This window comes from Taudactylus pleione, unplaced genomic scaffold (assembly GCF_031769625.1).
Source record: "Taudactylus pleione unplaced genomic scaffold, aTauple2 ptg000093l, whole genome shotgun sequence".
In the NCBI taxonomy this organism is placed as follows: Eukaryota; Metazoa; Chordata; class Amphibia; order Anura; family Myobatrachidae; genus Taudactylus; species Taudactylus pleione.
Window position 1 is genome coordinate 27,277,642 of NW_028284495.1, and position 24,202 is coordinate 27,301,843.

Consider the following 24,202-nt stretch of genomic DNA (forward strand, 5'->3'; position numbering starts at 1 on the left):
GCATGTTTGAATCCCCTGCAGGGGGAGCTCTCAGCTCTGTATGTGTTCAGAGATTGATGTTGTACATTCTAATATTAATTATATTTGTAATGGCATAAGCTAAGTGGGAGGAGTCAGGAATAGTAAGGGGAGGAGTCTATGCCAGGAGTCAGATGCTGACGTGAGGTGGGCCTATGTGCTTTAAATGCCAGGGCCTATTTTTAGTCCCAGTCCGGCCCTGCCTGCTCCTCTCTAAAAATCCATTTATCAATTCACCCTCACAGCATCCATTAACACATATGTCCATCTTGTCAGCATCCAAAAAAAACACCCAGCACCCATTAACCATTTCACACACTCAGCACGCATTAACCCATTCCTCTTGAATCCATTCATCAAGTTACGCTCATAGCACCCATTAACACATTTGCCCACGCTGTCAGCCCCTATCATCCATTCTCAGCACCCATTATCCCTCCTCTCAGCACCCATTAACCTCTCCCCCACCAGGCACCTATTAATACATTCACTCTTAGCAGCCATTAACCTACCTCTGCATCAATTAACCCCACTTCCCAGCACCAGTTAATACATTCCTCCTCAGCACCCATTAAACAGCTCAACCCTCCCTACAGCACCCATTAATCTCAATCACACACTATTATTAAGTTCCCTTACCTGCCTGGCTCCTGCAGCTCCTCGTTCTTTCTCCTGTGCAGCCTGGGGGGTGGAGCTTGCACACTTGGCTGTGTGAGAGGAGAGGGGACAGGACGGGTGTCCACGCTGCTGCCTGCCTACTGCAGCTGGCTGAATACACGGATGGCCAGAGGAGCAGGCTTCATCAGGTATAAATAAATAATAGCTGGTTCAGCTGTGGCAGTGGCTGTCACCAGCAGTATACATTATGAAGGATGTCAGTGACAGCCTTCATTTTTCCAACAGGCAGCCTCAGCGGGCCGCCCCTTCAAGTCCTGATGCCTTTATTCAGCTGGTTGGTTCGGGTTGCGGTTTGATATTTTCTTACCCAAGGATGCCTACTGGAGAAGAGAACAGATCTTCGTCTGGGATGCCTACTGGACAAGGGACCAACTGATGCCAGGGACAAGGTAAGTATGTAGTGTGAGTGAATGAATGAGTGCATGTGTAATAAAAGAATAAAACATTCAATGTGAGTGTACTGTCATTATTTTAATATTTCTCTGACAGGAGCAGTATAGGCACCAGCGGGCCCTTAATGCCCCACATGCTAGTATTTGTGGTTCTCAAAGAACCGGCTTGCGTGGGAGGCTTGCTGGGACCTGTAGTCCTAATGTAAAAGACAATATTAGGATAAGTCTATTCTTTACGCCTATCAACCCCACACCCACCGCTCAGAGATGTGGAGGATAGCCCCAGGCTACAGCCCCGGACTATGGTACACTGGAAAGAGGGGACCCCTTTATTGGGGGAGTCCCCACTTCCCCTGGAATCCCCGGCCTGGGCTGAGTAGTTGGGCATGGTGAATGCTTTGGCCGGAGGAACCCATCAAGTGTGTCCCCTGGCTATGTCATTATCCCATTAGTGGAGCCCGGTGCTGGTTCTAAAAATACAGGAAACCCCTACGCAAATTGTTTTCCATATTTTTACCAGGGCCAGATCCAAGAGCTCGGTTCTGGTTCATTAAATATTGGGGATCCCTACACATTTTTTCACTGTAAATTTTGAACCAGATCTGGCTCATAGAGCCTGGGGGTGGTTATGCTTGGGGAGAGTGGGGGTGGGCACATAATTTTTTTTTTAAAGAATTCACACTTTTTAAAGGCATTTTTACTCTCAGAAGGATGCACAAATCTCACTGATCTGTGTATGCTTCTGCTAAACACGCCACTGATTTGGTTGTCTATTTAGTGCATTGCTTTGTGATTTGGGTGTGAGTTTGCTCATTTTGGCAAACACGAATCTTAGTAAATTCGTAATTTGTATTGATGTCAATATTATTCATACGATGTTTAGTCCGATGGTGATATGCCATGAAATTGAGTGTGAAGTCATGTTTGATATGCAAAATCCATGCAAGTTGCCATTTAGTAAATTCCCGATTTGCAAACTCACGGGTTTTTCACTGAAAAACACCAAACTGCACCAACACGATTCTTAGTAAATTTCCCCCTAAGGGTCTGATTCATTACCATTCGCAACTGCGATAACGCATGCAAACGGCCAATTGTTGCATTCTGCGCATGCCTATGCATCGCAGTGCATGTGCGCGAACCGGCCACTGCGATCGGGACTGAGATTGCAGTGAATACGCAGACCCATCACATAGTGTTTGACAGGAAGTGCTGTTTGCGGGAGGTGACGGAGGAGTGGTTGGCGAAGCGCAGGCGTGCCAGTGTGTTTGAACGACGTTGCATGGGCGTGCATAAATTATCCACTGCGATGCCATACGCAGCCTGAGCACTCATAGCGTGCAACGAAGTTAGCAATTCCTGAGTAAGGTCAGAGCTTGTGCAAGTGTGTGTGAGGCTGCAATGGTACTCGATAGTATTGATGGTTTTGCAGTCTTGCTAAACATAATGGATGTGTGTAAGGGCAAGTTGGAGTCCATATGTAGTGCTGCAACGGCATGGCAATCACAATGGATTAGCTTATCTTCGCAGTGAGACTGCGTACGTAATCGCTATTGCAATCCATAATGAACCAGGCCGTAAGGTACAAAGAACATACAAATAGTCATTGAATACTGATTGGCTGACTATGTAAATGTGTGTTACAGCGTCTTCAGCTCATCTCACATCAGAAGCAAGCAGCATGATGTGCAGTGACCTTCAGAATGCGTCAGAGTGCTTAATATTTCAAGAGAGATGCCAGCTATGCTATGAACCTGTGATGAAAGGTACATTCAGTTAATAGTGTTTATATGTAGGGTATAGTATTTAATAGCAGTTACATTATATACTAACACTGAGAACCATGACTGTAGTATGAGAATTAATTAAAGTAAATTAAGACTTTCTTCAATTCTTGCCTCTGCCATAATCTTTTTTTTTGTTTTTAACATGTTCACTAATTATCTCACTGTATTTTGCCTGTTGTTAAAATTTAGTACCAATAACAGCATATAGTATAGCAACAATGTATAGTAGCTGACAAAATATATATTTTGCATATTATGTATGTGAATGTCCATACTACTGTCCTAACAGTTAGGAGTATATTTACTAAAGTGCGTGTTTTTTAAAAGTGGAGATGTTGTCTATAGCAACCAATCAGATTCTACTTAACATTTATCTAGCCAGGGACATGTGGTCAGGGTTGGCAGCAGAGCCTCCCCTGTCATACTCCTGAGATTTTATATAAAAAATATTAGAATAATACAAAGAAGATATTTATGATTTATAAACATCTACTTTGTTTGTTGTAATAAGTTTTATAGTTAGCACTCACCAGCTTTGTGGAGCTTCCTGGGATTGTAGGGATACGAGAGATGAGGCAGCAACAGCTCAGCCTCGCTTCTGTATAGTCAGTCACTGCTTGAATAGCTGGAGGGGGAACCACACTACAAGGAGTATGCTGCACAAAAAGAGAGGTAATAGAGGCATGCCTCTGAGTATGGGGGGTGTGCCATGAGCACTGATGGATACCTTGGATGTGTCATGTAACCAGGATTTGCACGGCAGTGCTTAGAGATTGGAACTCAGCAGCAGCAAGAGAAGACACAGTAATGCAGGTAGGAGGAGAATCAATGGACACTGAAGCTTATGGTGCATACACACGTAAAGATTTTCTGTCCAACCATCCAACTAGTTGATTGGTTGAAATGAAAATCTGGTAACGTATGGGAGTAACTGATGATCAGCAATTTGCTCCTAAATGCCAGAAAACAGATGAAAATGGTCGTTCAGACAAGTTTGTTAAATGTTTGATCTAAACAATTTGTTCAAACAACAGTTTTTGGCCATTTTCCGGTGTTTGAGAGCAGATTGCTGATTGTCATTTGCTTTCATACCTCACCAGACTTTCATTCCAACCAATCAACTAGTTGGATGGTTGGACAGAAAATCTTTACGTGTGTATGCAGCTTTAGTGTAGGGAGAGTTACAGTGAGTAAGAGTTGAGAGAGGCTCTCAGCTCTCGGACCATCTCCGTGTGCCTCCCCAGCCATTGACCCTCACCGTACATCACTGTATCTAGCACCTTCTAGAAGATAATAGCTAGATTGCTATGAGCAACATTTCCACTTCTAAAAATCTGCAGTTACCCCTTAGATTGGATTCTGTTTGGCTTAGCTGATGTAAAGTGTTGAACTTCTTCACAATTAAATCATAGGGGTTTTTTTTGCCTGGCACTGTGTGAAATGGTTCAATATCTGGGCTTCCTGTTAATGTGAATTATATACAGAACCTATTAAGTAGGGTTAGATTATTTTTATCAGGGCCCAGCCGGGGATCGGCACTGCCTTACCATCGCGCCGGCTTCCTTTGACTTCCCGGGCAGTCGGACGGCTGGTGCGGCAGCGGAGGAGGAGCTGAGTATTCTCCCCGAGCGTAGGAGACTGCAGGTGGTCCAGTGCCGGGCATCAGAGTTCCCGTCATGGGCGCCGCCATGACAGTTCGCCCATGTGACAGTACTTCCGTTCCGGGATAGGTGTGTGTCAGCTGACGCTGTGCACCTATCAATGGGTATGGGTCCTGTGGTAGTGTTCACTCTAGCTCCGGCGGCAGGCAGGGCGCTTTTTGCCCTCCTCCTGGAGGGCAGGGTGCTTTTTGCCATCCAGAAGGAGGGCAGGGCGCCGCGCCTCGCTTAAACAGCCTTGCGGGAACGCTACTGTGGGGTATAAATCTGGCTCTCATTCTTCAGGTAACTGCCTGAACAACGGTTGTCTCCTAGTGCAGATTAGTTGAGTTCCCGGTCCAGGTTCCTTGCTCCTTGTGTCTGCTACAGTGTGTTTGCCATCTTTGCCTGTGTGCTCACGTCTCCAGTGATCTCCTGTGCAACAGCGTGCTTAACATCTCCGCCTGTGTGCCAGCGTCTCTAAGTGATCTCCCGTGCAACAGTGTGTTTACCATCTCTGCCTGTGTGCCCACGTCTCCAGTGATCTCCTGTGCAACAGCGTGCTTACCATCTCCGCCTGTGTGCCAGCGTATCTAAGTGATCTCCCGTGCAACAGTGTGTTTAAACATCTCTGCCTGTGTGCCCATGTCTCTAGTGATCTCCCGTGCAACAGTGTGTGTCACACCTCAGCCTGAGTGCACAACTACCATCGTGCTTCTTGTGCTACAGAGCATCGTCACGCTACTGTTGGAAAAGTACTACAAGTGCCAGTCCTCAGCGCTAAGGCGCATCTGTATACGTTTTCAGGGGTGCTATCTCTCAGGGAAACCTTCAATACTAGAGTGCCTAGTATTAGGCATTCTGCCCAGGGCCCCTGTTATTTATGTCTCCATTCCCGCGGGGCTTGTGTACCTGGTCAAAGGACCGCGACCTGCCTGCAGGGTGCAGCTAAGCCCATATCCCGCTTGGAGGGGTCACTGGCGAACACCACCCTGTAGGTTAGACTCCGCACCATTGCCCAGGTCTCGTCAACACCCAAGATCTGTGGATGAGGAAAACATATATCCAGGCCCCTCGTCTCCGTTTCCTCACACAACCCAGACCCACAGCTTCCAATACCCCAGCCTCAGTCGTGACAGTTTGTTCAGGCCCTATGGAGGCTGCAGGGCCCCAGGGTACTGGGTCCTTTCAAGACCTAACCTCTCGGATGGACAACCAAGAGGCGGCTCAACAGCAAGTGGCTCAGTATTTGCAGGAGCTCTCGAGACAGCTGGTTTCTATTCAAACCACGTTGACTTCTATCCAACCGGTCCCACCAGCGGCAGTTCCGTTACCCCCTCCCCCGGCTCAGCCCCAGGGGGCCTCATTACCCAAATCCCGCCTTCAGCTAGCTACCCCAGAAAGGTTTGATGGCAATCCTCGACGATGCCGTGGATTTATAAACCAGTGTGAGATCCAATTTGAATGCCTCCCTCAGAATTTCCCCACCTCTAGGGCTAAGGTGGCGTATGTGATCTCTCTGTAAACCGGAGCTGCACTGGATTGGGTCTCCCCTTTGTAGGAACGGGCTGACCCCATTGTGTCTACTTACGAGGAATGTGTTTTGGCATTTAAAAGGATTTTTGACGAACCAGGTCGCTCTGCTTCGGCCTTGTCAGACCTGCTTCATGTACGTCAGGGGACTTAATCCATAGGACAGTACGTAGTCCAGTTTCCGACCCTGGCATTGGAATTAAAATGGAACGAGGAGGCCCTCAAGGCGTCTTTCCTTCACGGACTTTCAGAAAGGATGAAGGACGAGCTGACTTCCAGAGATTTGCCAGAATCCTTTGCTGATGTCATCTCTCTCTGCATCAAGATTGACCTTTCGCCACAGGGAGCGTTGGGCTAGTAGAGGTAGAGGGGAATGCTTTCAAGTCCGGCCACTCTCAGTAAGCCAGCTTTTGCCCTCATCGGTTGGCGACTAGGAACCTAAGTCAATAGATCCAAGCTCACTTCCACGGAACACAATCGATGCTTTCAGATTAAGTTGTGTATTTATTGCGCTGCATCCGACCACATACTGAAGAATTGTCCTCTGCTTGAAGGAAACATGAGACCCTAACTGAAGTAGGGAGTATTCAGTTGGGGGTAATTCTCAAGTCATCCCAAATAACAGATAGTCTCTTACAAGTATCGCTTTCCCATGAGTCCAGGACAAGAAGGATCAAAGCCTTACTAGATTCCGGAGCTTCAGGAAATTTCATTTCAGAAACCCTAGTACAGACTCTGGATATTCCAGTCGTCTCATTGCCTAATAAATTATAAATTAAATCTATTTATTTTCTCTCCCATCCTGTATCGATTTAAGATTGGGTGCCTACACCAGGAAATGTTAAGAGTTTTTTGTGCTACCCAAATCCTCCTACGAGTTAGTGTTGGGATTGCCCTGGCTAAAAAAACACAATCCTGTATTCAATTGGGATAAGATGCAAATCCTGTCTTGGGGACCAAATTGTTTTCAGGGGTGTTTGACCAAAGTGGTCCCACTACATAACCAAACAATGGTTACCAGTCCAGCTGTGATGTCCTCTTGTTCCAAGATTTTAAAAAATCCCTCTCAGTCCTATTTACCCGAGACCTACCAAGATTTTTCAGATGTGTTCTGTGAACAGGCGGCAGATAAGCTTCCTTCGCATCGGCCGTGGGATTGATTTGCTTCCTGGGAAGACATGTTCTCGTGGCCATGTGTATCCTTTGTCTGTTCCTGAAACCACCGCCATGGCAGAATACATTAAAGAAAACCTCGCCAAGGGGTTCATCTGGCCGTCTTCCTCTCCTGCCGGAGATGGATTTTTCTGTTGTAGAGAAAAAGGATGGAGGCCTCCGTCCCTGCATAGACTATCGAGGCCTAAATCAAATTACCATCAATAACTGGTACCCCTTACCTCTGATCTCTGAACTTTTCGACAAGGTCCGAGAGGCTCATTTCTTCACTAAACTGGATTTACACGATGCTTACAATTTGATTCGGATAAAAGCTGGCGATGAATGGAAGACCGCTTTCAATACTAGAGATGGTCACTTTGAGTACCTTGTGTTGCCTTTTGGTCTCTGCAACGCACCCGCTATATTTTAGGGCTATGTCAATAAAATCTTCAGGGACATTCTCTATAGATTTGTTGTGATTTATCTCGATGATATTTAAATTTTTTCAAATGATTTTCAAAGCCATCATTGTCATGTGCGGGAGGTATTGTCTCGCCTCCGTGACCATTTTCTTTTCGGGAAATTGTCTAAATGTCTCTTCGATCAAACATCTGTACCCTTCCTGGACATATAATCTCCAGGAAAGTCCTTCAAATGGATCCTAACAATTGAAAGCCATTTCTGAGTGGCCTCAACCTACTTCATTAAAAGCCACCCAGCGGTTTTTGGGATTTGCGAACTATTACAGGAGGTTCATTCTGCATTTCTCTACGTTGGTATCACCCATTACCTCTCTAACGAGAAAAGGAGCTTATCCATCCAGTTGGCCAGATACAGCGGTACAGGCTTTTCAAAGATTGAAGATTGCATTTTCTACGACTCCAATTCTCCGCCAACTCCAACTGGATACACCGTTTACGGTGGAGGTTGACGCTTCTTCTGTTGGAGTAGGGGCAGTATTGTCTCAAATTGCCGAGGATGGGAAAACTCATCCCTGCGGATTTTTCTCCCATAAGTACTCTCCCGCTGAGAAGAATTATGTTATTGGCGACCAGGAATTGTTGGCCATGCTTTTGGCACTGGAGGAATGGTGGTATCTTCTGGAAGGAGCTAAATTTCCGATTACAGTCATCACGGACTACAAAAATGTGATCTATCTTCAAACTGCTCATCGGCTGAACGCCAGGCAGGCTCGCTGGTCACTCTTTTTTCTAGATTTAATTTAAAACTTCAGTTCCGTCCTGGCATCTTAAACAAGAAAGCTGACGCTCTCTAACGTTCGTTTATGACCAAGATGGAGGAAGAGGATCATCTCCAGATTCGCCCCATGTTTGATCTTATTGTCTTTGCTCATACTCAGGTATTAGCTCCACCTCCGGGGAAAATTTTTGTGGCCTCCAGTTTACGTAAGAAATTATTAACATGGGCTCATGCTTCCTTATTTACTGGCCATACCGGAATCACTAAAACCTATCAATTTCTACAAAGGTCGTACTGGTGGCCCACCATGAAGAAGGACGTCAGGGAGTTTGTCTTATCCTGTATTAAGTGCGCTCAACATAAGATACCTCGCAGGAAAATGATTGGTCCATTACGCCCCTTACCAGTTCTAGTTGCTCCATGGATCCATATTTCTATGGACTTTATTTCTGAGTTACCTCGGTGCAAAGGAAATAATACGTTATGGGTGGTCGTGGACCGCTTTTCGAAAATGGCACACTTTGTTCCACTGGTTGGTCTTCCATCAGCTCCCCAATTGGCCAAGATTTTCATCCAGGATATCTTCAGATTACACGGCCTTCCAAAAGAAATCGTTTCTGACCGAGGCGTTCAATTTGTAGCCAAATTTTGGAGAGCCCTGTGCAATACGTGTGGGATCAAATTAAAGTTTTCCTCGGCTCACCACCCACAGATGAATGATCAGACCGAAAGGGTTAACCTGGAGCTGGAGACCTTTATTAGGCTCTTCATGTCGTCTTCCCAGGATGATTGGGTGGATCTTCTTCCGTGGGCAGAATTCTCTCATAATTACAAATACCACTCTTCATCCAAGTCCACTCCTTTCTTTACTGTCTTTGGAAGACATCCTCGAATCCCGGACTTTCAGGATCTCCCGTCAGCGGTAACCAAGGAGATAGAGTCCTTCTCTGCCCTATGGGGTAAAATTCATCATTCCTTGAAACGGTCTTCAAGAAATTATAAAAAATTTCTGATAGGAAACATCTGGCTGTTCCACTGCTGAGAGTTGGGGACAGGGTTTGGTTGTTTTCCAGAAACATTCCTCTGAGAGTGCCGACCATGAAGTTTGCTCCCCGCTTTATTGGCCCTTATCGTGTTCTCAAAGTGATCAACCCAGTAGTATACAAGTTGGAACTTCCTCCACAAATAAAGATTTCTAATACATTCCACATCTCTCTTCTACGTCCCTTGGTGCTTAACGATTTTCAAGTGTCTCCTCCCAAGTTGCCTCAAGTGCAAACGCTGCAGGGTACTGAGTTCGAGGTGGAAAAGATCCTGGATTCACGCCATAGGTTCAATGCTCTTCAATACCTCATTGACTGGAAGGGCTATGGTACTGAAGAAAGAGCTTGGATTAAAGCTTCCGATGTGCACGCTCCACAATTGATCCGAAACTTCCATAGGAAATTCCCAGATAAGCCTGATGGGTGTTCGGTGCCCACCCTGAAAGTACTGGGGGTACTGTCAAGCCTCAGCCGGGGATCGGCACTGCCTTACCATCGCGCCGGCTTCCTTTGACTTCCTGGGCAGTCGGGCGGCTGGTGCGGTGGCAGAGGAGGAGCTGAGTATTCTCCCCGAGCGTAGGAGACTGCGGGTGGTCCGGTGCCGGGGATCGGAGTTCCCGTCATGGGCGCTGCCATGACAGTTCGCCCATGTAACATTAATTCAGTTCTGGGATAGGTGTGTGTCAGCTGACGCTGTGCACCTATCAATGGGTCCTGTGGGGTATATATCCGGCTCTCATTCTTCAGGGAACTGCCTGAACAACGGTTGTCTCCTAGTGCAGATTAGTTGAGTTCCCGGTCCAGGTTCCTTGCTCCTTGTGTCTGCTACAGTGTGTTTGCCATCTCTGCCTGTGTGTCCACGTCTCCAGTGATCTCCTGTGCAACAGCGTGCTTAACATCTCCGCCTGTGTGCTAGCGTCTCTATGTGATCTCCCGTGCAACAGTGTGCTTAACATCTCTGCCTGTGTGCCAGCGCATCTATGCGATCTCCCGTGCAACAATGTGTTTACCACCTCTGCCTGTGTGCCCAGGTCTCCAGTGATCTCCTGTGCAGCAGCGTGCTTACCATCTCTGCCTGTGTGCCAGCGTCTCTAAGTGATCTCCCGTGCAACAGTGTGTTTAAAAATCTCTGCCTGTGTGCCCACGTCTCTAGTGATCTCCCGTGCAACAGTGTGTGTCACACCTCAGCCTGAGTGCACAACTACCATCGTGCTTCTTGTGCTACAGAGCGTTGTCACGCTACTGTTGGAAAAGTACTACAAGTGCCAGTCCTCATCGCTAAGGAGCATCTGTATACGTTCTCAGGGGTGCTATCTCTCGGGGAAACCTTCAATACTAGAGTGCCTAGTATTAGGCATTCCTCACAGGGCCCTTGTTATTTGTGTCTCCATTCCTGCGGGGCTTGGGTACCTGGTCAAAGGACCGCGACCTGCCTGCAGGGTGCAGCTAAGCCCATATCCCGCTTAGAGGGGTCACTCCGCACCATTGCCCAGGTCTCGTCAACACTCACGATCTGTGGATGAAGAGAACATATATCCAGGCCCCTCGTCTCCGTTTCCTTCCGCAACCGAGACCCACAGCTTCCAATACCCCAGCCTCAGTTGTGACAATTTAATTGTAAATTATTATACTGTACATATACAGATGAGAATATTTGGTGTCCCCCATCTGCAGGCCCGGCGACAGGGGGGCCCAGGAGTACAACTGTACCGGGCCTGTGGTCCTAGGGGGCCCCGGAGTGTACTGCTGCCTGCACTGCTGCTGCAATGATCATCAGGGTGCAGGCATGCACGGGGCCCCTGCTGATCACTGCAGCAGCAAGTCCAGTGGCGGAGGGAAGGCAGAGTGTCATCTGCCACTTGGCCGGCAAAAATTAACTGAAACCGCACACTGCATATACATTATATTACTTATACTAGCAAGGCTGGCCTGGTCTGTGTCACTACTGGCTGCTGCAGGGGCTTGGTGAAGCTCAGCTCTGTGGTGGGGGCGGGGTCTGTGCCTGATGACTCCTCAGATCTTTCCTCCAGTGATCCAAGAAGTCTGATGTAAGTGGAACTGTCTCCTCAGATTACTGACTGGGAGATAGAAGCAGTCATTAGGCAGCCCCGCCCTCACCACAGTGCTCTGCCTCTCTTCAGTCCCTCCCAGCAGCAGCAGCAGCAGCAGTCAGGATGGAGAAGGACTCAGCAGAAGTTGCCGTGAAAGCTCGAGCAGGTAAGTGCAACCTAGGAGGAGGGGAATACAAGATATGGGATGGAGGATGGGATAGCACAGTGGGGGATGGGAGAGCACAGTGTGGGATGGGAGAGCACAGTGTGAGAGGGGGGATGGGAGAGCACAGTGTGGGATGGGGGATGGGATAGCACAGTGTTGGTTTTGGATGGGATAGCACAGTGTGAAAGGGGGGATGGGAAAGCACAGTGTGGGATGGGGGATGGGATAGCACAGTGGGGGATGAGAGAGCACACTGTTCTATCCCATCCCCCCTCACACTGTGCTATCCAATCCCCATCTCCGAGTGTGCTATCCAATCCCCCATCCCACACTGTGCCCTCCCATTCCCATATCTCCTAACATTGGCAGTCCAGTGGTCGGGACATCCGCACACCTTCGACGCGCACGCCCAAAAAAGGGATGTGGCCTATCAGTCTTACAACACGACCCCATTATATCAGTCTGGGGTTGAGCCCAGCATCCCCGGAGATTCTGGGCTGCTCCCAGGCCCTCCCTGCACAGTGAAGAGATACCGTGCTATGCAAGCAGTGATGAAACTGATTTCTCCCATACTTCCCCCCCCCCCCACCATGGGACACTGCGGCCTGCAGGTGGGATGGCGAGACAGTATCTGAATAGCGGGACTGTCCCGCCAGAAGCAGGACAGTTGGGAGGTATGGGAATGGGAGGGCACAGTGTGGGATAGGGGATTGGATAGCATACTGGGAGATGGGGATTGGATAGCACAGTGTGAGAGGGGGGATGGGATAGCACAGTGTGAGAGGGGGGATGGGATAGCACAGTGTGAGAGGGGGGATGGGATAGAACAGTGTGAGGGGGATAGGATAGTACAATGGGGGTGGGATAGCACACAGGTGAGATGAGGGATGGGAGGGCACAGTGGGGGTTGGAAGAGTACACAGTGTGGGATGGGGGTCACAATAGGAAATAGGAGAGCACATTGTGGGATGAGGTATGAGCGAGTATAGTGTCAGATGGGGGAGCACAGTGGGATATGGAAGCACTGTGTGGGATGGGGAGCTTATGATTCTGCTTCTATAAATACAGTGCATGTGGAAAGTATTCACAACGCTTCACGTTTTCCACATTTTGTTATGTTACAGCCTTATTCCAAAATGGAATAAATTCATTTTTGTCCTCAAAATTCTACACACAATACCCTAAAATGAAAACGCGCAAAAAGTTTTTTTTTGAGATTTTTGCAAATTTAATAAAAAAAAAACAACTAAGAAATCACATTCACAGCCTTTGCTCAATACTTTGTTGATGCACCTATGGCAGCAATTACAGCCTCAAGTCTTTTTGAATATGATGCGACAAGCTTGGCTCACCTATCTTTGGGCAGTTTTGCACATTCCTCTTTGCAGCACAGTCATTTTCAGATCTCTCCAGAGATGTTCAATCAGATTCAAGTCTGGGCTCTGGCTGGGCCACTCAAGGACATTCACAGAGTTGTCCTGAAGCCACTCCTTTGATATCTTGGCTGTGTGCTTAGGGTCGTTGTCCTGAAGCCACTCCTTTGATATCTTGGCTGTGTGCTTAGGGTCGTTGTCCTGCTGAAAGATGAACCGTCGCCTCAGTCTGAGGTTAAGAGCGCTCTGGAGCAGGTTTTCATCCAGGATGTCTCTGTACATTGCTGCATTCATCTTTCCCTCTATCCTGACTGGTCTACCAGTTCCTGCTGCTGAAAAACATCCCCACAGCATGATGCTGCCACCACCATGCTTCACTGTAAGGATGGTATTGGCCTGGTGATGAGCGGTGCCTGGTTTCCTCCAAACATAACGCCTGACATTGACGCCAAAGAGTTCAATCTTTGTCTCATCAGACCACAGATTTTGTTTCTCATGGTCTGAGAGCTCTTCAGGTGCATTTTGGCAAACTCCAGGCAGTCTGCCATGTGCTTTTTACTAAGGAGTGGCTTCCGTCTGGCCACTTTACCATACAAGGCTGATTGGTGGATTGCTGCAGAGATGGTTGTCCTTCTGGAAGGTTCTCCTCTCTCTATAGAGGAATGCTGTAGCTCTGACAGAGTGATCATCGGGTTCTTGGTTACCTGCCTGACTAGGGCCCTTCTCCCCCGATCACTCAGTTTAGACGGCCGGCAAACTCTAGGAAGAGACCTGGTGGTTCCGAACTTCTTCCATTTATGGATGATGGAGACCACTGTGCTCATTGGGTCCTTCAAAGCAGCAGATATTTTTCTGTACCCTTCCCCAGATTTGTGCCTCGAGACAATCCTATCTCGGAGGTCTCAGACAATTCCTTGGACTTCATGCTCAGTTTGTGCTCTGACATGCACTGTCAAGTGTGGGACCTTATATAGACAGGTGTATGCCTTTCAAAATTATGATCAATCAACTGCATTTACTACAGGTGGACTCCAATATGCTGTAGGAACATCTCAAGGATGATCAGTGGAAACAGGATGCACCTGAGCTAAATTTTGAGCTTCATGTGATTTCTTAGTGTTTTTTTTTTTTTATTAAATTTGCAAAAATCTCAAAAAAACTTTTTACACGTTGTCATTATGGGGTAATGTGTGTAGAATTTTGAGGACAAAAATGTGTGTATTCCATTTTGGAATAAGGCTGTTACATAACAAAATGTATATATATATTTATAATATGAAAATATGCTTATATAAATTAAACTTATGCAAAGGAGCTAATACCAGCCCCATGCTGCTTAGGTTAAGTATTTTGCTAATCAAGTACGCCAGCAGAGTTAAGCCAGCACCGAGAGACAAGAGAGGATCCGGCGCATGGCAAGCTGAGGAAAAGACACCCAAGCAGAGACACCGCAGCAGACATACATAGAATAAGGTAAGTGTGGGGCATGGAGTGACACTGTGAAGGCGTGGAGGGAAACTGTGGGGGCTCAGAGGTTCCCCAGAAAAACCACATATAGGTAAGGAAGACTCTCAAGCGACTGGCCTGTTTCTGCCAGGGACCCATGAAATTGGGGGCCCTTAAAAGAATGAGTGTATCGGGTCCCATTATTTCTGTTGCTGGCCCTGGTTCCAGTAAAGGATGTGCTGTATGTTCCTAGCTTGAAATAAGAAATTTGAATGTAAGCACATGATGGCTAAAAGACTTAGGGGTGAGAGTTTCTAGACGTGAGTTTTAGAAGAAATGCTGCCCATAGCAACCAATCAGATTCTAGCTATTTTCTTCTAGAAAGTGCTAGTTAAATGTTAAGTAGAATCTGATTGGTTGCTATGGCCAACATCACTTCTAAAACTCACTTCTAAAAACTCTCACTTTAGCAAATTTACCCCTTACCATCAAAATCCAAGATGACAATGTAATGCTTAAGGGAAGAAAGGTAAAAGCCAGTTTCAAAGTGCATAAGCATCTGTATTGTCTCAACACCACAAAGGAACAGGTGAGTTTAAGCACACACAGACATGATAATAGCATTATAATGTAGCATAGATGCCTGGTGCACGGACACCGGGAAAGTATACAGAAACTGCAAACGCGGGACCTGACAATGTATTATCATACTATCAGTATGTTCTGCAACTATGAGGTACAATTAAAGCCACAAGAGGTAGAGATTTCCAGTAAAGGTATATAGGGCGGGTTGTACTAAAGTTAAAATGCGGCCAAAGTTTTGACCACGTTCCCCATATATACAAAACTCCGGAAAGCAAGACTTTCCGGGGATTGTACCCACTATAGATGGTGTTGCCTAATAGAAGCCTATGGACTTCTTTTCGCAATCTACCCTGGGAGATATCCAATAGATTTTTATTATGAAACATAAAACATTGTATTTCAATCTGTGCGCCACTCCTGCACAACTTTTTGCTTCATTTTTTTGGTCTGCAATTATTCCTATTGGTTGTTATAGCTGTCCTTTGTGATTTTATTCGCAATTGTACATGCAAAAGGAGATTTGCCTTTCAATGACACCCTGATGCTGTCAGTGAAAGAAAGTCTGTGCATGCGCTTAGTAAATTGATCTAAGCCTGTAGGGGAACCCAGAGATGCTCTTCAGCTTAGCTGAACCCCCATTGACCATGCAAGCTAATGTCATACTGAGAATAGATGGAGTTAGTTAATGTGAAAAAGCTTTACGTAAACTGTATGTTACTGTCGTTGTCTCCATAGAGGTTTATGGAATTGTTCGTATGTTGCTGAAACAAGTGCAGCATTGCATAAATCTCTCATTTCTCCAGCACTAGTCCTTTGTTGATTAACAAACAATGGGCATTTTAGCTCTTCATCGCTTATTAAATAAACACTATGGTATTGATTTTTTTCAACTGCTACAGATGTGTCTTTTCTTACTGTTGCTTCAGTGGAGCCAAATAGCCCTTCTCGGTGTGTGCCAGGTCCTGTCAACTCGCAGACCATCTTACTCACTCAAAATGTGCATTTTATTTACATAACTAAAACAACTGGAAGCAAACAAACTGCATTGCTATCTTACACTAGTCAATTTTATGTGGGACATCTGTGAGCATCTGAGTCTGAATCTGTATAAATAGGTCTCTAATGCGTGCTTCATCTGCAACTTTGTACATGTGTAAAACCAATTCCTCTGCCATTAAAGTCGTAGCCTAGCATCTCTGGTACTCCCCTATTTTTCTTGGCTGGCAGCTCATTCCCAATATAATGTTTGTTGGTCTGGTGTAGTAATCTATGTCTATGAGAACTATTTTATTATTATAGTTTACTAGTGACCCACCCCTTGTAGATGACATTAGTCGTTTTTCCTCCTGACATCAAAATGAAAAGATTTAGTTTTGATGTGACACACAAAAGGGCCATGGAAAATTGTCCATGAGATAAACACTCTCTCCGTTGAAATTTTGTATCAGTAAACAGGGCTTATATAAATTTTTCTGGAGAAACGAGATAATATATATCCATCTCTACATGGTATAAAATAAAGTCCATCAATATGATATATCTTTAACGGTTTGGGTAGAGTAAGCTAAGAAAGTGCTCGGATAGCCGTGTTTTCATTGACTTGCTTCACATAGTCACTGCTTGGCTCCCTTTTGTAATACATTAAAGTTGTATACACCTAAACCTTCCTAGACAAATGCTCTATAGAGTGCATCAAAATCCATCCAGTGGTTCTCGAGATTAACCCAAACAGACAGACACCTACCAGGGACTTTATTTTATACTATGTATAGATACAAAATGTGAGACTAACTGGTTTACAAGTAATATTTACCTATAATTGATCTTTTCTTCTTTTATATCACTACTCACTGTGCATCACTACAAATGCAACAAGACTGTCCCGATGTGATTGAGCTGCTCATGAAGTTAGAAAAGGCCTTTAAGTTAGTACAATTGTCCACAAAACAATATGAGGAAGTTGTACAACTTGTCCAGCAGCACATTGATGAAACGTTGATCGTAGTGAGACAACTGAAGGACAGATTTGGATGGGTGGCCGAGCATTCCAACATGACGTCTGCAACAGACACCATCTTCAGTATAGAAAAGGTAAACAATGCTAAATATATTTATGTTTAAAATATCCTCAAACTACAACCATTGGAAGAATTACTCATTTAGGCCCGTCCTTCCACCAAACCAACACAATGTTTTAGAATGATTGATATTACCTGCCTAATTAGCCACATATTATGCATGAAAATGCAGCATCGTGCCTTCCTCACACTCAGGTGAATAATATCTTTGAGGACACATCACCAACTCCCCTGTGTCCATCCTCAAATGAGGTGGTGAGAGGTGGGATTTCAGCATTTTTGAAAATGGAAATTGGAAGGTGGGCTCAATGACAAGCTTTGCGATTATACAAATTAACATTATGTAAATTGTAGGGAAGTGCAGGCTCGGATTAGTTCGAATTTTTCCGGCAAAAATCGGGTCTCAGAAAGAGGCAAAACGTCATCTTTCATGGACAAATATTATCATTCCTGGACAAAAGTCCATGAAAGATGATTCTTGTCCATGAAAGATGATGTTTTGCCTCTTTCTGAGACTCGATATTTGTCGGGAAAATAAAAACTGAATTTGGCGGGAAAATCCTAACTAATCCGAGCCTGCACATCCCTACAATTTACATAATGTTAATTTGTATAATCGCAAATGTTGTCATGGCGGGAAATTCCGAACTAATCCGAGCCCTCACATCCCTAGTAAATTGTAGTGATTTTTTTAATCAGATTTACATAAAATACTCATAAACCATTTATTATATATTTTACTGTGGGGATAAAAAATTCAGTGGTCATGTGTGCAAGTTCACATAGGTGTTAACGTGCCCAGCTGATCCCTTGTCCAGCTGTGGTGATGTCTGGTGATGAGTGCTGGGTTGGTTCTGCTCAATTGCCTGGAAGCCAGGTCTGCATTAGCACAGGAGGTGACTGCAACTGGGGCAGTAACAGCATTTACACACACTGATCTGTGATTTTCCATAAATCATACTTACATCCTTTACACACACATTGACCGGGAACTGTCCATACATTACATAAACATACACCAGCGCAGATAACTCAGAGCTCTTGCCGAAATGCATTACTGAAGTCCAGCCAGTCCCTTCATGAACAGGAACATTAATGGGATGATAAATGACCCTTGAATTCCAGCGCAGAATGGTCCACTTAGCCCCTACAAATCCTGATGTCTGCCCCGGAAAACATAGCTGGGTTTATAGTGGGAGAAAAGTGCCGGGGTCCCACTGATGGGGCATCCCGCCTCCAAAGAGCTACCTGGGGGTACATTTATTAAATGTTGATTTTGGAGTGTTTTTAGTAATTTTCCGTCAGATATGCAATCCGTAGATTTACTAAAAGCAGATCAGCAGAAATATCAGTTCTTTAGACAGCAACAAATCAGAGCAAACATTGATTATTTGATAATTGTAAATAGACAGCAATAAAAAAACCTGTATCTACTAACCATTGGGTTAGTAAACCCGATAGAAGCTGTAGATCCATCACAGCTGAATAGTAAAAATATACTGTAGACCTGCCTGTGAGTGGCGTGTTTGGCTGAAGATCTACACAAATCAGTATATTCTGAAGGCTTTGTTATGTATAAAATATGAGAAATGGCTAATTCATATAAAAAAAAAGTGTGTGTGGTTCCCTTCAAATCCATAACCAGCCCGGACCTCTTAGTCAGGGCTAGTAGTGCAAAATCAGGGGGGGGACAGTGTGGGGTCCCCCCTATTTTCTATTAAACAGCACTGTGCTTAAACAGCCATTGGGATAACCCTAAAGCAGGAAGACACGCAGCATATGGTCCGCCTCCCAAACTATTAACCAGCCCCAAACAGGCTAGCTTAAAAAAATGGGGTCCCCCTGGGGGGTAGGTGTGGGGGACTGTTTTTTTAATAAAGTAATACAATATTCGGTGTCTGTAACATGTTTATTGTAATATTTTTTTTACAGGTGGACCACAGGTACCAACAGGCCCTGTGTGTCTCCCTGCTATAGCGTTATCATCCTGGCTGGTTCAGCCCGATGCTGGTTATTGAAAAATAGGGAGAACCCCATGCCTTGTTTCCCCCGTGATTTTCCAATATCAACGCTGGCCGAGAGGTCCAGGGCTAGTTATGGATTTGGAGGGGGAACCCCACAAATTTTTTTGTAATAAATTAACAATTTTTCACCTTTAGTACATACTGATCTGTGCAGTGCTTTACAATCGCTTTGAGGGTGGATTCATACTTCTATTTGACAGCGGAGCCTATTCTAAAGGGGACAAACTGACAGGTTTTAGAAAAAAAAAACAATTGGTATCACCAACGAATTTCAATAGACACTCAAATACATTGGTTAGCAAATACGGCATTTAGACCCTGCAAACTGCCGACGATGTTCAGTGATTTGATTTAGAAGTCACACATGATTCTTAGTAAATTTACCACCTACCCTTGGCGACCAGTAGTCATAACATAAGCATCACCAGCCACAACATGCTAACATGATATAGAGTAAATTAAGACATTTTATAAGGTTTTTAAAAAACCCACATGTTGCTTTGAATTAACACCAACTATATAATTTCAATATGCCAACGGTCTTTAGAACTAATATATAATATTAGGTGAATTTAAACAGAATTTGAGTACTTGCATTCACTCTTCAAACTGGCATAAATGTGTAAAGGTGCCTACACACTAGGCGATGTTTTACACGATCTGCCCGATTTCGACGCATCGGGACAAGAGATCATGTAAAATATGTCCTAATCGTGAGTGTCTACTCATGATCACGATGCTGATGCGTGTACCCGCTGGTCGTACATCGCATCTTCAGATCTTGCCTACTGCAGGCCAGATCTGAAAATCTCAGACACGATGCAATGGAAATAGTTTGATGCACGATAGATCGTGGGTTAATTTGGAAAGTTTTTTAACTCCAAATCAAGCCCACGACTGCCGGGGAACTGCCGGGGAACTGCCGGAAGTGTGTAGGCAGCTTAAGGATGAAATCTGGGGAGATAAAACACCTTTAGCCAATAAGATTGGAATGTTGATAGCAGCAGCACATAGTACTTTACAATTGGCATGTAAAACTGAAACAGGCGACTGCATTACATGTTGTAACAATTAGAAAAACATCTACAAAAACAATTAGGGTTAACAGAAAATACTTTTTCATTTTGCAGTCTTAAAGATCCTTTGAATGATTGATATAATTTCATTAAAAAATACACAAATAAATGATGCACTGACTGCAGAATACATGTTAATTATAATGATCCAAAAATCCTTTGTCACCATCAGCTGGAGCACACCTGTGGTCATTTATACCCCTTTTCCACCTAAATTCCGGGTCTGACCCATAGTTGGAACAAAGGGCCTGATTCAGAGCCAGTCGCTATTTGCGGTCGTTCGTTCAACAAAAAGGGGTGGCTATTCAAATGAACCGTTCGCTCTTTGCGGTCTGTTGACGCCTCTATGTCTGAACGAGCGAACAAAACTTGCGGTTGTAATTTTGAAAAAGACGCCCCCTGGCCGCTCGCACCATACGTCATGTCCGCTATTTATTAGATTAATCGAGTACATCGAACAGTGTATGAACTGCTCGCTATTCTTGGAGCTGGTGTTTGCTACCACAAATTTGCGAGCAGTTCTGGCTATAAAATAACCCAGTGACATGGTGAATGACACTCCAGTAGTAATTATGCACACCCTTAAAACGCCCGTTTTGACCTTTAAGCACGCCTGCGTTCTGATTTCCACTCCCAGTTTTCAAGCACCTTCCCCTGTTACCACCCACATACGCCTCCTCCTGTCACTCATATTAGCAGGCATTCGCTATTTAGCGAACAAACGATTTTCGGCCGCACTGACTGGTTCGCGCATGCGTATAACGATCCGTACGCATGCGCAGTTGGGCAAACATCACTCGGAGCGAACGAGCGGCCGCTTACGAGCGGCTCTAAATCAGGCCCAAAGTTCCTATCCGGATCAGACCCGGAATTTTGCCGACAGATAATCGTTCAGAAAATCGTTCAGATAATCATTGGTAACAAAATCGTTGTGTGTGTGTGTGTGTATGCAGCTTTAGGAGTAGGTTTACTAAAGTTTCTAAAACTGTGGTGTTGCCCATAGCAACTAATAAGATTCTATAATTTCTCTAACGCAACCTAGAAAATAATAGACATGATCTGATTGGTTGCACTAGGAAACATCTCCACTTGTCTCTTTTAGAAGCTTTAGTAAATCTACCCCTTAGAAAGATGATAATAACATCAGAAACCTCAAAACTGGTGAATTCTTGTGGAGAAAGTTGTCATTTCCATTTGACCATTTCATGGTTCATTTGCTTCCAAGGAATGAATACAATGCATGCATACACTGTATCTGCTGGACCTCTCCCATTCTTTGTATAACACCTTTAATATCTCCAATGCAGTATTATTTGTTACTAGAGAATATTGAGGATGATACTGTGCTGATATTTTCTATTCTTTTTTTCCTTTAGGTATCGCTTAGTCCAAATGCAGAGAATCCTGCTATATATGACATTGTTACTGAAGTGAGATTATTTACATCTCCAAATTTTACTATTAGGGTTCCTGCCAATTTTGATGTTGATAGCACCCAATTCATACAATACATAGCAGATAAAGCATTAGAACATCACAAAAATAGAAGCTAAACCAAATATGTACAGTCGTTTGCAACGTTCAATTCATTATACATTTGTGTTGACATTCAAGTCATGTCTATTTAACCATGTGAGAGATTTATTTTTAACGGTTTAGAAGACATCATGTTATAACTTTTGCATTGTATAATTACTGCTCCTATTTTAACTTCTCCCCCATGAGACATTTAAAGTCTTTTATGTCAGTCCAACATGTTATATTTCACTGATTTGTCGATCACGATCAAAATATTATTGTGATTTTCACATCAGTGAAATTTAACACGGAGAGTTTCATCGATCCTCCGACGGATCGCGGAACATCGATGCACGCCGATCGGCATTTCCGACTGGCAGATTGGTGTATTGCAGGATCGCGCGACCGGTCGGTAGGTGTATGGTGGCCTTAAGAATTCTGAAGGACATGAGGTTATTTTAGTGTGTTGGTCCAAAACAACAGTCTATTCTTATCTATCGTGTGTATGACTCATCACAGGAAATAGACCAGGTCACCCCGTCATTGTGCAGGCACCTTAAAGGAGTTTTTCACTTTAAACATGTTTTATTCATTTCCTCATGTCAAATAGCACTTTTAGTACTTGTACCCCAACTATTTCTTATATTGAACAGGGACTTTGAGCCAAATGTAAAAGGATGAGAGTTTAGAAAATGTAAGAGTTTAGCAGTAAACTCTCACAATTTCTAAACTCGGCCAATGTGATAGGGTACGAGAACATGGAAACTCGCCTGCTTTTATACTCAAAAAGTCTCACGATATAAACTCCCATCCAGATGTTTTCCCATTTTGAAGATAAAACTCCACCAATGTGAGAGGTTACTGCTAAACGCTCCCATTTTGTAAACTCTCACCCTATTATATTTGGCCCCTGGTGTTTTCATATAACAAGAGATGGTGTGTTCTAAGGGCAAATATTATGGGGCATATTCAATAAGCCGCGGGAGTTCACCCCGCAGCTAATTATTGCGCTGATCCGATTCAATTAGGGGAGATTCCTCGCACGGGAGTCCCCGAGACCCCGCGCGCGAGTCCCCACAGTCGGACTTTACCTCACACCTCATGGAAAACGGCCTATTCGGCCTCGCGCGCAAGTGTAAAACACACTGATTCCTCAGTTTTTGCGGAATCAGTGTGTTTACGCGCGTCAGTCTCAAATTAACAATGCGGGGGAAAAGCTAATTGAATGTGGGACTTTTGGCCGACAATTAGCCGCGGGTGAACTCCTGCGGCTAATTGAATATGACCCTATGAATTCATTTTATCAAGGTATAAAATATGATGAATGACCCCCACAAACACTCACAGGGATGTGTTCCCAGACTAAAGAAAAGTGAAACTAGGGGTATATTATAAAACAGGCAGAAGTCAGGACACAGGGAGGGTGAGATGAGGCAAGGCATGATACAAGGGAAAACCAGAAGTGGGTCAGAACACAGGAAGAAGTCAGGACACAGGGAGGGTGAGATGAGGCCAGGCATGATGCAAGAGAAATCCAGAAGTGGGTCAGAACACAAGCAGAAGTCGGCACATAGTGACTCTGAAACATGGAATGGCACAGTGCAAGATGAGGCTGACAAGTAATGCACAATTCAGGAGAAATCCAATAAGCAGGTCAGAACACAGGAAGAAGTCAGGAAACAGGGAGGGTGAGATGAGGCAAGGCATGATGCTAGAGAAATCCAGAAGTGGGTCAGAACACAAGCAGAAGTCAGGACACAGTGAGGCTGAGATGAGGCCAGGCATGATGCAAGAGAAATCCAGAAGTGGGTCAGAACACAAGCAGAAGTTGGTACATAGTGACTCTGAAACATGGAATGACACAGTGCAAGATGAGGCTGACAAGTAATGCACAATTCAGGAGAAATCCAATAAGCAGATCAGGACACAGGCAGAAGTCGGTACAGAGCAGAACTGGATTAGGCACAATGTAAATTGGACGCAGGACAAAAACGAGTCCCTGGAGATACATGTAGGTCTAATTATGGGATGCAGTCATGTGACGGTCACAATCCCGACGGCAGAATGCCGACTAGGGATTATTGATAGGTGTCGAGATACCAACGCCATAATCCCAATGCCGGAATCCAGAACGACATGGGACCGAACGAGGTAAGTATGGTCCACGTGTCCTCATAGCCGCGGGGGAAGGTTTAGGGCATCCCGGGGTGATTTAGGGTTAGGCACCCCCCCGGGAGGGTTAGGGTTAGGCTAGGGGAAGGGGGGGGGTCAGGGTTAGGCACCCCCGGGAAAAGGTTAGGGTTAGGCACCCCAAGGGGGATGTTAGAGTTAGGCACTAGTGGGGGAGGTTAGGGTTAGGCACCCCTAAAGGAGGGTTAGGGGGTGGAGAGGGGAGGGTTAGGTAGTTAACTTACCTTGTCCATCTGGTCTGCCGCCTTCTGT

General features: G+C 45.0%; 1 protein-coding gene across 1 annotated transcript in view; it reads left to right on the forward strand.

The window, feature by feature from the left end:
• The window catches only part of CLUL1 (clusterin like 1), a 64,550-nt gene extending 42,755 nt beyond the window's left edge, over positions 1-21,795 (forward strand). The window contains exons 5-7 of the mRNA XM_088469800.1: positions 2,735-2,854; positions 16,941-17,155; positions 21,619-21,795. Coding sequence (XP_088325926.1) covers positions 2,735-2,854; positions 16,941-17,155; positions 21,619-21,795 — 512 coding nt within the window. The remainder of the gene's footprint in view (positions 1-2,734; positions 2,855-16,940; positions 17,156-21,618) is intronic.
• The last annotated feature ends 2,407 nt before the right edge of the window (positions 21,796-24,202 follow it).